Raw genomic sequence first — 16,026 nt, 5'->3', positions numbered from 1 at the left:
GGACATGTAAGCTCAAAGTATAGTTTATTATATGGAGATAGATGATAGATGATGATGATGATAGATAGATAGATAGATAGATGATAGATAGATGATGATAGATAGATAGACAGTTAGATAGATAGATAGATCACCTATAAAATGCAAGTGATAATATGCATGATAATATAGCAAATATACCCTAAAAAGCAAATTCTAAGGACTAATTCTATGTATGGCTCATTGTATTCTGTTTCTACATATTATATTCAACAGTTTCTTTTTTTAATAAATGTTAACAATATATTTTATTTAACCTAGTATATTAATTCAATATGTAAACCATATAAAATTATTAATGAGCTATTTTACTTTTTTTTCCTCTTTGAAATGCACTGTGGGTTTGAAACCCAGCACCTGTCTCAGTTTAGGATCTACTCTGGTTCCAGAGAAGAATGGTGGAACCATTCTTCATGTGGTCAACAGCCACATGTGTGCAGTGGCTCCCCCATGGGACAGCACAGCTTGAGAGCCTTGACCTGAATGTTCAACAATTTCTAATGTATTCCCTATAATCAAAATGAACTGGGCATGGAAGAGTAGCCTCAGCAAAAAGGCAAAATGGGAGATTGGGCAGCTCAAAGCTCTTGTCCTCTCAAAGTAACACTGAAAAAAGCAAGCGGAATTGTCAGAACTAACCTTGTCAGAACTTTTGAAAACAGTCAAAATTTACAGCAACCAAGTAAGTGCTGGATCAAGAAATAAGCAACTTCAAACTGGCAGGAAAGTTATGTGGCATTTTTACTTGCCCTTGCCCCTCACTTTCCCTGGCATGGCAATAGTCTTAATATGAAAATGGTCGTAGCCTGTGTTCTCAGCATGAGACCCTGGTCCAGGTATTCTGAGGAACCAGAATAGATCGTTTCTCAAACCATTCTGTATGTCTGTTTTAACCCATCTGGGAGCTACTTGAATGACTGACACAAGGCATTCATCTCTGTTTTGCCTAACTCAGAACTCAGGCTGGAAAAATAGTGGGCATTGTTCAAAAATACTGCAAACCAAACTAGCAGCCTACATACACTTACAGTAAAAGATTAAGTCAAAACATGAAATAGAGGGCACCTGGGTGGCTCAGCTGGTTAAGAGTCTGACTTGTGCTTAACCAATGGGAAAGTTTAGGGTCAAGCCAAGCATCTTGGCTCAGGTCATGATCTCAGGGTCATGAGAGCAAGCCCTGCGTTGGACTCCACACTCAGTGCAGAGTCTGCTTAAGATTCTCTTCCTCTCCTTCTCCCTCTCTCCCTCTGCCTACTAGCACTCTCTCTGTCTCTCTAAAATAATAAATAAATAAATAAAATCTTCTGTAAAATTTTAAAAACCATAAAATAAACCAGCTTAACCCCAGAGTAAAACAGGGGAATTTTTCTTTAGGAAATTCAGATTTTTAAAAGCCACCAAGTTGGGGCACCTGGGTGGCTCAGTTGGTTAAGCATCTGACTCTTGATTTTGGCTCAGGTCATGATCCTAGCATTGTAGGATCAAGCCCCACATTGGGTTCCATGCTCAGCAGGGAATCTGCTGGAGATTCTCTCTCCCCTACTCTACCTTTGCCCCTCCCCTTGCTCATGCTCTCTCTCTCTCTCTAAAATAAATAAATAAACCTGGGGCACCTGGGTGGCTCAGTTGTTAAGCATCTGCCTTTGGCTCAGGTCGTGATCCTAGGGTCCTGGGATCGAGCCCCACATTGGGCTCTCTGCTCAGCGGAAAGCCTGCTTCTCCCTCTCCCACTCCCCCTGCTTGTGTTCCCTCTCTCACTGTGTCTCTCTCTGTCAAATAAATAAATAAAATCTTTTTAAAATAATAATAAATAAAATAAATAAATAAACCTTTAAAAAAATAAAATAAAATAAAATAAAAAATAAAAGCAACCAAGTATATGGGAAAATTTAGAAAGCCACATGCATGCCCATGGCAAAACATATACTCAGAAAAGACCAGAGAAGATCCTAAACTTTCACATTATTCTCTGCACTCAGTGCAAACCTGGATAAGTATTGAAAGAGTACTGCAGCACAGATCCAATCTGAAAAGACTGAGAGAGCTGTGTTATTTTTTTGTGTGTTTGTATCACTCCCGGCATTTAAGGAATTCTGTCACAACACTAGCTGAATGAAGTAAGGAACATAAATTTCAATGACCACATAAAATAAAAATTATAGTTTTTGCAAATATATTCTGGGAAAGTTACTAAACAGACTACTACCACCTTGAACAATTTTTTAAAAAGCAAATGGTAGGATTGCCTCATTTTTTATGGTACACACACACACACACACACCAAAACTTATTAATCCATTCATCCATCACTGGATACACATGGATGGACCTTGAAGGCATTATGCTAAATGAAACAAATCAGACAGAGAAAGACAAATACTGTGTGATCTCACTTATATGTAGAATCTAAAAAACAAAACACCTAACTCATAGAAAAAGAAAACAGATTTGTGGTTACCAGAGATGAGAGGTGGGGTGAAGAGGAATTGGAGGGAAGAGGTCAAAAAGTACAAACTTCTGGTTATAAGATAAGTAAGTTCTAGGGATATAACATACAATATGATGATTACAGCTAACACTGTTATATGATATATAGGAAAGTTGTTAGCACAGATCCTTCAAGTTCTCATCACAAGGAGAAAATATTTTTCTTTTCTTTTGATTGTGTCTATATGAGATGATGGATGTTAACTAAACCTATTGTGGCAATCATTTCACCATATGTGTAAAACACACCATCATGCTGTATACCTTAAACTTATATAGTGATGTATGTCAATTATTTCTCAATAAAACTGTGGAAAAGAGCAAACTCTGGGGAAGATTCTGATACCCAGAGCTATTACATTATAATATTGAGTCCGAGAAGCAGAAAGAAAAAAGAATGAAGAAAAGTGAACAGACCCTAAGGGACTGGTGGGACACCATCAAGTGAAAAAAACATATGCATTATGGGAATCCCAGAAGGAGAAGAGAAAGAGAAGAGTAACTGAAGATAAAATGAACAAAAACTCCCCAAACATGATAATAGACATGAACCTACAAAACTAGGAACCTTAGTGAACTCCAAGGAGGATAACTCAAAGATACTAACACTAAGACTCATTATCATCAAACTGGCAAAGGCAAAGGGAAAGAGAGAATCTTGAAAGGAGCTCATCAGGGGTGCTTGGGTGGCTCAGTCGTTAAGCGTCTGCCTTTGGCTCAGGTCATGATCCCAGGGTCCTGGGCCACATCGGACTCCCTGCTCAGCGGGAAGCCTGCTTCTCTCTCTCCCACTTCCCCTGCTTGTGTTCCCTCTTTTGCTGTGTCTCTCTCTGTTAAATAAATAAAATCTTAAAAAAAGAAAGAAAGAAAGAAAGGAGCTCATCATATACAAGAACTTAAGAGAAAATCAATTCCATACATACAAGAGGTCCTCAATAAGACTAACAACCAATTTCTCATAAGAACCATGAAGGCGAGAGGGTAGTGGGATGACATATTTAAAAGTGTTGAAAGAAAACTGACAACCAATGATTTTATATTTGACAAAATTTTCCTTCCAAAAATGAGGGAGAAATAAAACATTCCCAGAAGAATAAAACTGAAGGAGTTCATTACCACTAAGCCTGCTCTATGAAAATATCTAACAGATTCCTTCAGGTTAAAATGAAAAGACACTAAACAGCAATTCAATTCTGTATGAAAAAAATAAAAATTTCTGATAAAGGCATGGGCAAATAAAAAAAAACAGCATTGTACTTTTGGCTTATAACTCCTCTTTTTATTTCCTACTGGCTTTAAAAAACAAATGTAAAAAATGTTAAATCTATGCTATTGGAAACAATGTATAAAGATTTAATTTGTGACAGTAACAACATAAAGAAGGACAGAACAATATAAGAGCAGAGATTTGCATGCTATTGAAATAAAAGTGGTATGAATTCAAACTAGATTTTTATGAACTTAGCATATTAAATGTAATGCCCATAATAACCATAAAGACAATTATCTGGATATATTCCAAAAAGACAATGAGGACAAAATCCAAAATGTTCACCACAAAAAATCAACAAGGCAGGAAGGAGGGCAGTAATGGAAGAAATAAAGAACAAAAAAAGGTATTAGACATAAATAAAATAAAATTTCCAGTGGAATAATTAAGTGTCTCCTTAAGGGTAAGTAGATTAAACTCTCCAATCAAAAGGTAGAGATTGGAAGAAAGATAAAGAAAACATGACATGAATATAGGCTGTTTATGAGAGACTCATTATGGATTCACAAACACAAATAGACTTTAAATTTAAAAATAAAAAATACAGGGCGCCTGGGTGGCTCAGTCGGTTAAGCGACTGCCTTCGGCTCAGGTCATGATCCTGGAGTCCCGGGATCGAGTCCCACATCGGGCTCCCTGCTCTGCGGGGAGCCTGCTTCTCCCTCTCCCCCTCCCCCTGCTTGTGTTCCCTCTCTCGCTGTGTCTCTCTCTGTCAAATAAATAAATAAAATCTTTAAAAAAAATAAAAATAAAAAATACAGTCCAGGCAAATAGTTACCAAAAGAGAACTAATGTCAGGGGGAGGAAAATAGACTTTAAGTCAAAACTGTTAAAATAAACAAAGCAAGCAAGATGGAAAATAGATAAATAGATACACAGAAATAGAGATTAAAAGGTCAATAATCAAGACAATATAACAATTATAAACATACATACACCAAACAACAGAGCCTCAAAATACATGAAGCAAACATGACAGAAGTGAAGTAAGAAATACACGTTTCCACAATAATACTTAAGAGACTTCAATACATCACGTTCAACAATGCTTAGTGTCCCTGGATAGATTGATAAGAAATAATAAACTTGAAAAACATTATAAACAAACAAAACCTAACAGATACATGTGAACACTCTATCCAACAACAGTAAAAATGCACTCTTCTCCAGAGCACCTGGAACATTCCCCAGGATAGATCATATGTTAGGCCACAAAGCAGTTTTCAGTAAATCATTCAAAGTGTCTTTTCTGATCAACATGGTGTGAAGCTAGAAATCAGTAACTGAAGGACAAAAGGGAAATATACAAATATGTGGAAATTAAACAACACACTCCTGAAAAAACAATGATATCTTACCCATGAGTTTCCTCAAGACTCCCTTCATGTCCTTATTCCTCAAGCTGTAGATGAAGGGGTTCATCATTTGAGGGACAACAGTGTACATCACTGAAACCACTGCAGTGTTTCTGGAAGAGTTAGTAAGAGCAGAACTTATGTATACCCCCAAACCTGCCCCATAGAACAAAGACACAACTGACAGGTGAGACCCACAGGTGGAAAAAGCTTTATACTTCCCACCTGCTGATGGCATTCTCAAAACAGAGGATACTATCTGAGTATAAGAGAAAATGATTCCACACAGAGGAATACCACCAAATATGGTAGTTGCAAAATATATCAGGATGTTATTGATGAGGGTGTCGGAACATGCAAGCTTGATGACCTGAACAACTTCACAGAAGAAGAGAGGGATTTCAAGGTCTGTGCAGGTGGTCAGTTGCAATACCATCAGACTGTGCATCAGGGCATCCACAATGTTAATGCACAAGGAGAGTAGAACCAGCATGCCACAGAGGTGGGAGTTCATGATGACTGTGTACCTCAGTGGATGACCACATAGCGGTCATAAGCCATTAATGCAAGAAGAAAACTTTCCAAACTAGCAAAAACCAGGACAAAGTAGATCTGTGTGAGGCAGCCTGTGTAAGTGATGCTCTGATTCTGTGCTTGGATGGTCACCAGCATCTTTGGGATGGTGGTTGTGCTTAAACAGATGTCAGTAAAGGACAGGTTGGAGAGGAAGAAGTACATGGGGGTGTGGAGGTAGGAGTCCGAGCTGACAGACAGGATGATGAGCAAGTTTCCCAGGATGGTGACCAGGTATATGGATAGAAACAGAATAAAGAGAAGGGGCTTCAGTTCTGGATCCTCTGTCATTTCCATAAGAAGGAATTCTGAAACCTCTGTTTTGTTTCTGGGTCCCATGTTGTTGATGAATCTGATGGAGAAGGTGGAGTGACAACACAATCAAATGTGTGTTTTCTAGACCAGCAGGAGGAGCATCACCAGAGACAAACACTGTCTAGGATGGGATGGAGACTAATAGAGAGGGATAAGAAGTAGGTGCTTTCTGTATGCATATTATTCTGTTCCTTTAACAAAAACCTGAAGCTGATACAGCAGAGTGTCATCCATTGTTAATTCCTAAAAGGGTTAACAGGTGGCCATTTTTTAATATTGCCCTATCTATATCATTTTGATTATTTGAAACATTTGGTAATTTTATAAAGAGAAACAGACTGGAGAGGCAGCTGAAGATTCTGTCTGGATCCCCAGAGACCTCAGAGGCAAGCACCTGAGATAATACATAAGTATGTCAAGAACCAAGAATGGGAAGATAAAGTGAACTTTACCAAATATTCCCTGCCCTCTCACCTCCACAAAATTGTAAGTAAATGTCAGAGACTTGTCTAACAGTCATCCTATTTTTTAAAAAGGCAGATTTCTACTCATTAAGAAATGGCCCTGGCCATACTAGAGAGTGAGTACATTAGTAAATGGAGGTACTTGAAATTGGTACAAAGTACAAGGATGTGAAGAGGATGCCAGACAGGCAGGAGGACACTGGATGACTTGATTCCAATCATCTGGTACATGTACTCTCTTCACAACTTCCCCTGGATGAACCTGTAGTGAAATATCTGCCCTCATTTCCAAACATCCATGTAGGTTACCTGGCTGGCATCACAGTTGGAATGATGATTGACATTTCCCCTGAAGGCACCATCTGGGAGATTTGTACTCAGAAAGGGCAGAGGGACGGAATGAGACCTAGGCTCCTGAGCAAAAAGGATCATCTATGGGAGGAGGCCCAATTATGCTACTACTTTTCGTGGGAAGGATTGCTGAAATAAGTGGTCATGGGCAGACTGCAGTCTTGTATCCCTAGAGGTTCAATTTCCAAAGCTCCTCATTAGTCAAACAATTTTATTGTCACTGAGATCCCAGGCAAGTGCAAATCCTTCAAGACCAAGAATCAGGAAGGAAGGAATTCCCTGACCCTGTGAGGCCCAGTGTACACCATGTACTTTTCTCCACCTGCGTCTGCTCATCTCCATTTCAAATTTTTGGTAAATGTGGACACACCATCCATCTCTAACTGGATAAGAGTCTTCTTTTCTAAGTGATGGACAAAGATATTGCTATCTAATCAATGACATCAGGAATTCTGATACCTATTTGAGGTGTGAGAATACAGTGTGCATGTTTATATATATTATATATATTTTAATATATCTTACCATATTATATGTATTGTTACATTATATATATTATATAAATAAGATATTTAAAAACATAGCTACATTATTATAAAAACGCAAACACTCTGAGGTTTATCTCTCCATGTCCTTAATGTTTCCTGAACATTAATCTTCACTGTGTATATACAGAGCATACACAATATGTTTTATATAATAGATTTTAATCTATTCTCTGTGACAATTCTCTGATTAACTCACAGACCTGCCACTCCCATTTTAGGTTTTCACAGTCACATTTTCTTTTTTTTTTTTTTCAAGTTTTTATTTAAATTCCAGTCAGTTGGGGTGCCTGGGTGGTTCAGTCGATTAAGCGTCTGCCTTCAGCTCAGGTCATGATCTCAGGGTCCTGGGATCGAGCCCTGCATAGGGCTCCCTGCTCAGTGTGGAGTCTGCTTGTCCCTCTCCCTCCCCCTGTGCTTTCTCTCTCTCTCTCTCTCTCTCTCATGCTCTCTCTCTCAAATAAATAAATAAATAAAATCTTTTTTAAAAAAGTAAATAAATTCCAGTCAGTTAACATACAGTACAATATTGGTTTCAGGAGTAGAATTCAGTGATTCATCACTTACATAGAACACCCAGTGCTCATCACAAGTGCCTCCTTAATACCCATCACCCATTTAGCCCATCCCCACCCACTTCCCTCCATCAACCCCTAGTTTGTTCCCTGTAGTTAAGAGTCTCTTATGGGGGCGCCTGGGTGGCTCAGCTGGTTAAGCGACTGCCTTCGGCTCAGGTCATGATCCTGGAGTCCCTGGATCGAGTCCCGCATCGGGCTTCCTGCTTGGCCGGGAGTCTGCTTCTCCCTCTGACCCTCCCCCCTCTCATGTGCTCTCTCTCTCATTCTCTCTCTCTCAAATAAATAAATAAAATCTTAAAAAAAAAAAGAGTCTCTTATGGTAAACAAACTGAGGGTTGCTGGAGTGGTGGGGGGTGGGAGGGATGGGGTGGCTGGGTGATGGACATTGGGGAGGGTATGTGCTATGGTGAGCACTGTGAATTGTGTAAGACTGATGAATCACAGACCTGTACCCCTGAAACAAATAATACATTATATGTTAATAAAAATAAATTAATAATAAAAAGAGTCTCTTATGGTTTGCTTCTCTCTCTCTCTTCCCCCCCCATATGTTCATCTGTTTTGTTTCTTAAATTCCACATGAGTGAAATCATATGGTATTTGTCTTTCTCTGACTGACTTATTTCACTTAGCGTTATACACTCTAGCTCCAACCACACTGTTGCAATGGCAAGATTTCATTCTTCTTGGTGGTTGAGTAATATTCCATTGTATGTATATACACCACATCTTCTTTATCCATTCATCGGTCGATGGACATTTGGGCTCTTTCCATAGTTTGGCATTTTGATAATGCTGCTATAAACATCAGGGTGCATGTGCCCTTCAAATCAGTATTTTTGTATTCTTTGGGTCAATACCTAGTAGTGCAATTGCTGGATTGTAAGATAGTTCTATTTTTAACTTTTTGAGGAACGTCCATACTGTTTCCAGAGTGGCTGTTCCAGTTTGCATTCCCACCAACAGTGTAAGAGGGTTCCCTTTCTCCGCATCCTCACCAACACCTGTTGTTTCCTAGGTTGTTGATTTTAGCCATTCTGACTGGTGTGCACAGTCATCTTTTTTGTTGTTGTTATTTATTTATATTTTTAATGTACAGCTCCGTTTCTTTTTTTTATTTTTTTATTATGTTATGTTAGTCACCATACAGTGCATCATTAGTTTTTGATGTAGTGATCCATGATTAATTGTTTGTGTATAACACCCAGTGCTCCATGCAATACATGCCCTCCTTAATACCCATCACCAGGCTAACCCTTCCCCTCCTCCCCTCTAAAACCCTCAGTTTGTTTCTCAGTGTCCAGAGTCTCTCATGGTTCATCTCCCCCTCTGATTTCCTCCCTTCATTTTTCCCTTCCTTCACCTAATGTCCTCCATGCTATTCCTTATGTTCCACAAATAAGTTGAAACCGTATAATAATTGATTTTCTCTGCCTGACTTATTTCACTTAGCATAATCTCCTCCAGTTCCGTCCATGTTGATGTAAATGGTGGGTATTCATCCTTTCTAATGGTTGAGTAATATTCCATTGTATATATGAACCACATCTTCTTTATCCATTCATCTGTTGAAGGGCATCTCAGCTCTTTCTATGGTTTGGCTATTGTAGACATTGCTGCTATGAACATTGGGGTGCATGTGGCCCTTCTTTTCACTACATCTGTATCTTTGGGGTAAATACCCAGGAGTGAAATTGCTGGGTCATAGGGTAGACACAAAAATCAATGGAACAGAATAGAGAGCCCAGATATGGACCCTCAACTCTTGCATGTCAACCAATCTTGGACAAATCAGGAAAAAATATCCAATGGAAAAAAGACAGTCTCTTCAATAAATGGTGCTGGGAAAATTGGACAGCTATATACAGAATGAAACTCGACCATTCTCCAACACCATACACAAAGATAAACTCAAAATGGATGAAAGACCTCAATGTGAGACAGGAATCCATCAGAGTCCTAGAGGAGAACATAGGCAGTAACCTCCTCTACATCAGCCACAGCAACTTCTTTCAAGACACGTCTCCAAAGGCAAGGGAAACAAAAGGTGAAATGAACTTTTGGGACTTCATCAAGATAAAAAGCTTCTGCACAGCAAAGGAAACAGTCAACAAAACAAAGAGGCAACCCATGGAATGGGAGAAGATATTTGCAAATGATACTACAGATAAAGGACTGGTATCCAAGATCTATAAAGAACTTCTCAAACTCAACACCCAAAAAACAAATAATCAAGTCACAAAATGGACAGAAGATATGAACAGACACCTCTCCAAAGAAGACATACAAATGGCTAACAGACACATGAAAAAATGTTCCACATACTAGGCATCAGGGAAATACAAATCAAAACAGCAATGAAATACCACCTTACACCAGTTAGAATGGCAAAAATTAACAAGACAGGAAACAACAAATGTTGGCAAGGATGTAAAGAAAGGGGAACCCTCTTACACTGTTGGTGCAAATGCAAGCTGGTACAGCCACTCTGGAAAACAGTATGGAGGTTGCTCAAGATGTTAAAAATAGAGCTACCCTATGACCCAGCAATTGTACTACTAGGTATTTACCCCAAAGATACAGATGTAATGAAAAGAAGGGGCACATGCACTCCAAATGTTCATAGCAGCAATGTCCACAATAGCCAACTGTGGAAGGGGCTGAGATTCCCTTCAACAGATGAATGGATAACAAAGATGTGGTACATTATACAATGGAATATTATACAGCCATCAGAAAGGATGAATACCCACCATTTGCATCGACATGGATGGAACTATAGGGAATTAAGCTAAGTGAAGTAAGTCAAGCAGAGAAAGACAATTATCATATGGTTTCACTCATATGTGGAACATAAGCAATAGCACAGAGGACCATAGGGAAAGGGAGGGAAATCTGAAGGGGGAGAAATCAGAGAAGGCAATGAAGCATGAGAGACTATGGACCCCGGAAAATAAACTGAGGGTTTCAGAGGAGAGGAGGGTGGTGGGGAGGGGGTAACAGGGTGATGGGTATTAAGGAGGGCACGTGTTGTGATGAGCACTGAGTTTTTATGTAACTAATGAATCACTGAACACTACATCAAAAACTAATGATGTACTATATAGTGGCTAACTGAACATAAAAAAAAACACAAAGAAGAAATCAAAAAGGAAATAAAAAATACCTTGAAACAAAAAAATGAAAGCACAATATATCAATAACTATGGGATGCTACAAAAACATTTCCAAGAGTGGGGCGCCTGGGTAGCTCAGTCAGTTGGGTGTCTGCCTTTGGCTCCGGTCGTGATCTCGGGGTCCTGGGATCAAGCCCCACATCGGGCTCTCTGCTTGGCTGGAAGTCTGCCTCTCCCTCTCACTCTCCCTCTGTGCTTTCTTCCTCTCTCTTTCTCTCTCTCAAATAAATAAAATCTTTTAAAAAACAGTTCTAAGGGAGATATTTAGAGTGACACATGTCTACGTTAAGAAAAAAAAATCTCAGTAAAGAACAAACTAAGGTCAAACTTAGCAGAAGGAGGTAAAACATAAAGAGCAGAAATAAATGAAATAGAGACCAGAAAACTATATAAAGATTTATTTATTTGAGTGAAAGACAGAGCAAGTGGGGGAGGGGAAGGGTGAGAGAATCTTCAAGCAGACTCCGCACTGAGTGCAGAGCCCAACTCAGGGCTCGATCTCACAGCCCATGAGATCATGACCTGAGCTGAATCCAAGAGCTGGACGCTTAACCCAGGGCTCAATCTCATGAGCCATGAGATCATGACCTGAGCCAAAACCAAGAGTCTGATGCTTCACCAACTGAGCCACCTAGGCGCCCCATGAAAACTATATAAAAAAAAAAACACAACAAAACTATGAGCTGGTTTTTTTGAAATGATAAACAAAATTGAGAAAATTTAACTAGAATAAGAAAAAAGAGAGAGAAGACTCAAAATAAAAAATGAAAGAGGAAACATTAAAACTGATACCACAGAAACACAAAAGATCCTAAGAGAGTACTATGAGCAATTATATGCCAACAAGCTGGATAACCTAGAAGAAATGAATAGAGTCTTAAAAACATAAAAGAAATCAAGACTGAATCATGAAGAAAGAAAGTCTGAAGAGACCAATAATGAGGAAGGAGATTGAATCTGTAATCAAAAACCTCCCAACACAAAAAAGCTCATGATGACATGGTTTCACTGGTTAATTCTACCAAACATTTAAGGAAGAATTTACACCAATATTTCTCAAATTCTTCCAAAAAATTTTAAAGATGGAAACATTTCCTAAATCATCTCATGAAGCCAGCATTACCTTGACACCAAATCCATATAAAGATGTCACAGTAAAATTATAAAGGAATATCCCTGATAAAGACAGATGCAAAAATCAACAAAATATTAACAAATTGAATCCAACACCAAATTAAAAGGATAATTACCATAACCAAATGATATTTATCCAAGAACTCAAGGGTGGTTCAACATAAGAAACTAGATCAAGGAAATGCATCACATTAATAAACAAAAGGACAAAAAACTCAATCTCAATTGATGAAGAAAAGGAATTTCATAAAATCCAAAACCCATTCATGATAATAAAAAAAAAACTCAGAAAACTAGGGATAGTGCAATAATTCCTCTAGATGTTAAATGTTTTTTTATGAAAAACCCACAGCTAACACCGTACTTCACAGTGAAAGACTGAAAACTTTTTCCTTAACAAAAGGACAAGGCAAGGAAGCCTATCTCACTGTTGCTGGTCACCATGGAACTGGAAGTTCTAGCCAGAGCTATTAGTCAAGAAAACCAAATAAAAGTCATCCAGATTGGAATGGAGGAAGTAAAACTACCTCTATTCACAGGGACCTGTTCCTATATATAGTAAACTCCAAAGAGTCCACAAGAAAGGTAGTGAGCAAAGAACTGTTGCAGGATATGTGATCAACACACCAATATCAGTTGTGTTCTTACACATCTGAAAGGAGCATCTGAAAGGAATATAAGAAAGTTATTCTGTTTAAAATAGCATTTAAAACAATGAAACACCTAAAATAAATTTAACCAAGGAGGTAAGAGACTTATACACTGAAAACTAAACACATGGCTGAAATAAATTGAAGAAAACCTAAATAAATGGAACTGTGTCTGGTGTTAATGGGTAGAAAGACTTCATTGTTAAGATGTCAATCTATACAAAGAAACCTAGAGGGGTGCCTGGGTGGCTCAGTTGGCTAAGCATCTGCCTTCGGCTCAGGTCATGATCTCAGGGTCCTGGGATCAAGCCCTGTGTCGGGCTCTCTGCTCAGCAGGGAATCTGTTTCTCTCTCTCCCTCTGTGCTCTCTCTCTCTCTCTCTCCCTCAAATAAGTAAATAAAATCTAAAAAAAATAAAAGAAACCTAGAGATTCAATGCAATTCCTCTCAATATTATTTTTGTGCAAAAAGGGACAATGCCTTTTTTCCAGATACAGAAAAACTGATCCTCAGACTCATATGGAATTGCAGGGGGCCCCAATCAGTCCAAACAATTTTATACAGAATAAAATCAGAGGACATAGACTTTCTGAGTTCAGAGAGTGCAGTTTGGCAGTTTCTCAAAAGCTAAATATAGAACTACCATACAATCCAGCAATTCCACTCCTAGGTATATAGCCAAAGACTTCAAATCAGGAACACAAACAGGTACTTATATAACAATGCTTGTAGTAGTATTACTGACAATACCCTAAGTGTGGAAACACACACACACACACACTGGATTATGTTTGAGCATAAAAAGGAATGTAGTTCTGAAACATACTAAAACACGGACAAACCTTGAAAACATTATGCTAAGTATAATAAGCCAGATGCAAAAGAACATGTGTTTTATGATTTCTCTTACATGAAATATCTAGAGTAAGAAAAATCATAGAGATAGGACGTAGACTAGATTCTGTGGCATTAGATCAAGTTATTGATAAATGGCTACAGATTTTCTGTTTGATTCATGATAGCTGTGGAAACAGACTCAATGTTTGCCTACTGCTATGAGTGTAGTTGTGCGACCAAACTGCACATGTAAAAATCATGAAAGTTGCACAGGGTGAAAGAAAGTGGTCCAGTTTCATTCATTTCCATGCGGCTGTCCAGTTTTCCCAACACCATTTGTTGAAGAGACTGTATTTTTCCCATTGTTTCTTTTTTTTTTTATTCTTATATTATCCCCATACATTGCATCATTAGTTTTAGATGTAGTGTTCCATGATTCATTGTGCATAACACCCAGTGCTCCAGGCAGAATGTGCCCTCCTCAATACCCATCACCAGGCTAACCCATCCTCCCACCCCCCTCCCCTCTAGAACCCTCAGTTTGTTTTTCAGAGTCCATCGTCTCTCATGGTTCGTCTACCCCTCCGATTTCCCCCCCTTCATTCTTCCCCTCCTGCTACCTTCTTCTTCTCCTTCTTTTTTTTTTTCTTAACATATATTGCATTATTTGTTTCAGAGATACAGATCTGAGATTCAACAGTCTTGCACAATTCACAGCGCTTACCAGAGCACATACCCTCCCCAGTGTCTATCACCCAGTCACCCCATCCCTCCCACCCCACCCCCCACTCCAGCAACCCTCAGTTTGTTTCCTGAGATTAAGAATTCCTCATATCAGTGAGGTCATATGATACATGTCTTTTTCTGTTTGACTTATTTTGCTCAGCATAATACCCTCCAGTTCCATCCACGTCATTGCAAATGGCAAGATCTCATTCCTTTTGATGGCTGCATAATATTCCATTGTCCCATTGTTTCTTTTTAAGTTTTTATTTAAATTCCAGTTAGATAACATACAGTGTATTATTAGTTTCAGGTGTACAATATAGTGATTCAACAATTCCATACATCACCTGGTGCTCATCACAACAAGTGCCCTCCTTAACCACATCACCTATTTAACCCATCCTCCCACCCACCTCCCCTTTGGTAACCATCACTTTCTTCTCTGTAATTAAGAGTCTGTTTCTTGGTTTGCCTCTCTCTATCTCTATCTCTCTCTCTTTTAATCAATTTGCTCATCTGTTTGGTTTCTTAAATTCCACATATGAGTGAAATCATATGGTATTTGTCTTTCTCTGATTGACTGATTTTGCTTAGCATTATACTCTTTAGCTCCAACCATGTCACTGCAAATGGCAAGATTCCATTCTTTTTTCTGGTAAATAATATTCCATTCTATATATACACCACATTTTCTTTATCCATTCATCAATCAAAGGACATTTGGGCTATTTCCATAATTTGTCTATTGAGATAATGCTGCTATAAATACTGGGGTGCATGTAACCCTTTGAATTAGTGTTTTTGTATTTTTTGGTTAAATACCCAGTAGTGCAATTGCTGGGTCATAGGGTAGCTCTATTTTTACCTTTTTGAGAACTTCCATACTGTTTTCTACAGTGGCTGTACCAGTTTGCATTCCACCAACAGTGCAAGAGGGTTCCTTTTTCTCCACATTCTTGCCAACACCTGTTGTCTCTTGTGTTGTTGATTTTAGTCATTCTGACAGGTGTGAGGTGATATCTTACTGTAGTTTTGATTTGTATTTCCCTGATGATGAGTGATGGTGAGCATCTTTTCATGTGTCTGTTAGCCATCTAGGTGTCTTCTTTGGAAAAATGTCTGTTCATGTCTTCTGTCCATTTCTTAAATGGATTATTTGTGTTTTGGGTGTTGAGTTTGATAAGTTCTTTATAGATTTTGGATACTAACCCTTATTGGATATGTTGTTTGCAAATATGTTCTCCCATTCCATAAGTGGCCTTTTAATTTTGTTGATGGTTTCCTTCACTGTGTATGGTGGAAGTCCTAGCCACAGCAATCAGACAACAAAAAGAAATAAAAGGGATTCAAATCAGCAAGGAAGAAGTAAAACTTTCACTATCTGCAGATGATGCAATATTCTATATAGAAAACCCAAAAGACTCTACCAATGTATGGAATGGGAGGATATATTTGCAAATGACGTATCTGATAAAGGGTTAATATCTAAAATCTATAAAGAACTTATAAAACTCAACACCCAAAAA

General features: G+C 38.5%; 1 protein-coding gene across 1 annotated transcript; it reads right to left on the bottom strand.

Annotated features, from left to right (window-relative positions):
* Positions 1–5,116: 5,116 nt before the first annotated feature.
* LOC110594037 (olfactory receptor 7G1-like) lies at positions 5,117–6,063 on the bottom strand. The gene is given in 2 exon segments (XM_021705492.2): positions 5,117–5,691; positions 5,694–6,063. Coding segments are annotated over 2 exon segments (945 nt in total).
* Positions 6,064–16,026: the final 9,963 nt, after the last annotated feature.

This window comes from Neomonachus schauinslandi, chromosome 1, assembly GCF_002201575.2.
Source record: "Neomonachus schauinslandi chromosome 1, ASM220157v2, whole genome shotgun sequence".
NCBI lineage: Eukaryota > Metazoa > Chordata > Mammalia > Carnivora > Phocidae > Neomonachus > Neomonachus schauinslandi.
This window is presented reverse-complemented; position numbering and strand designations above follow the sequence as displayed.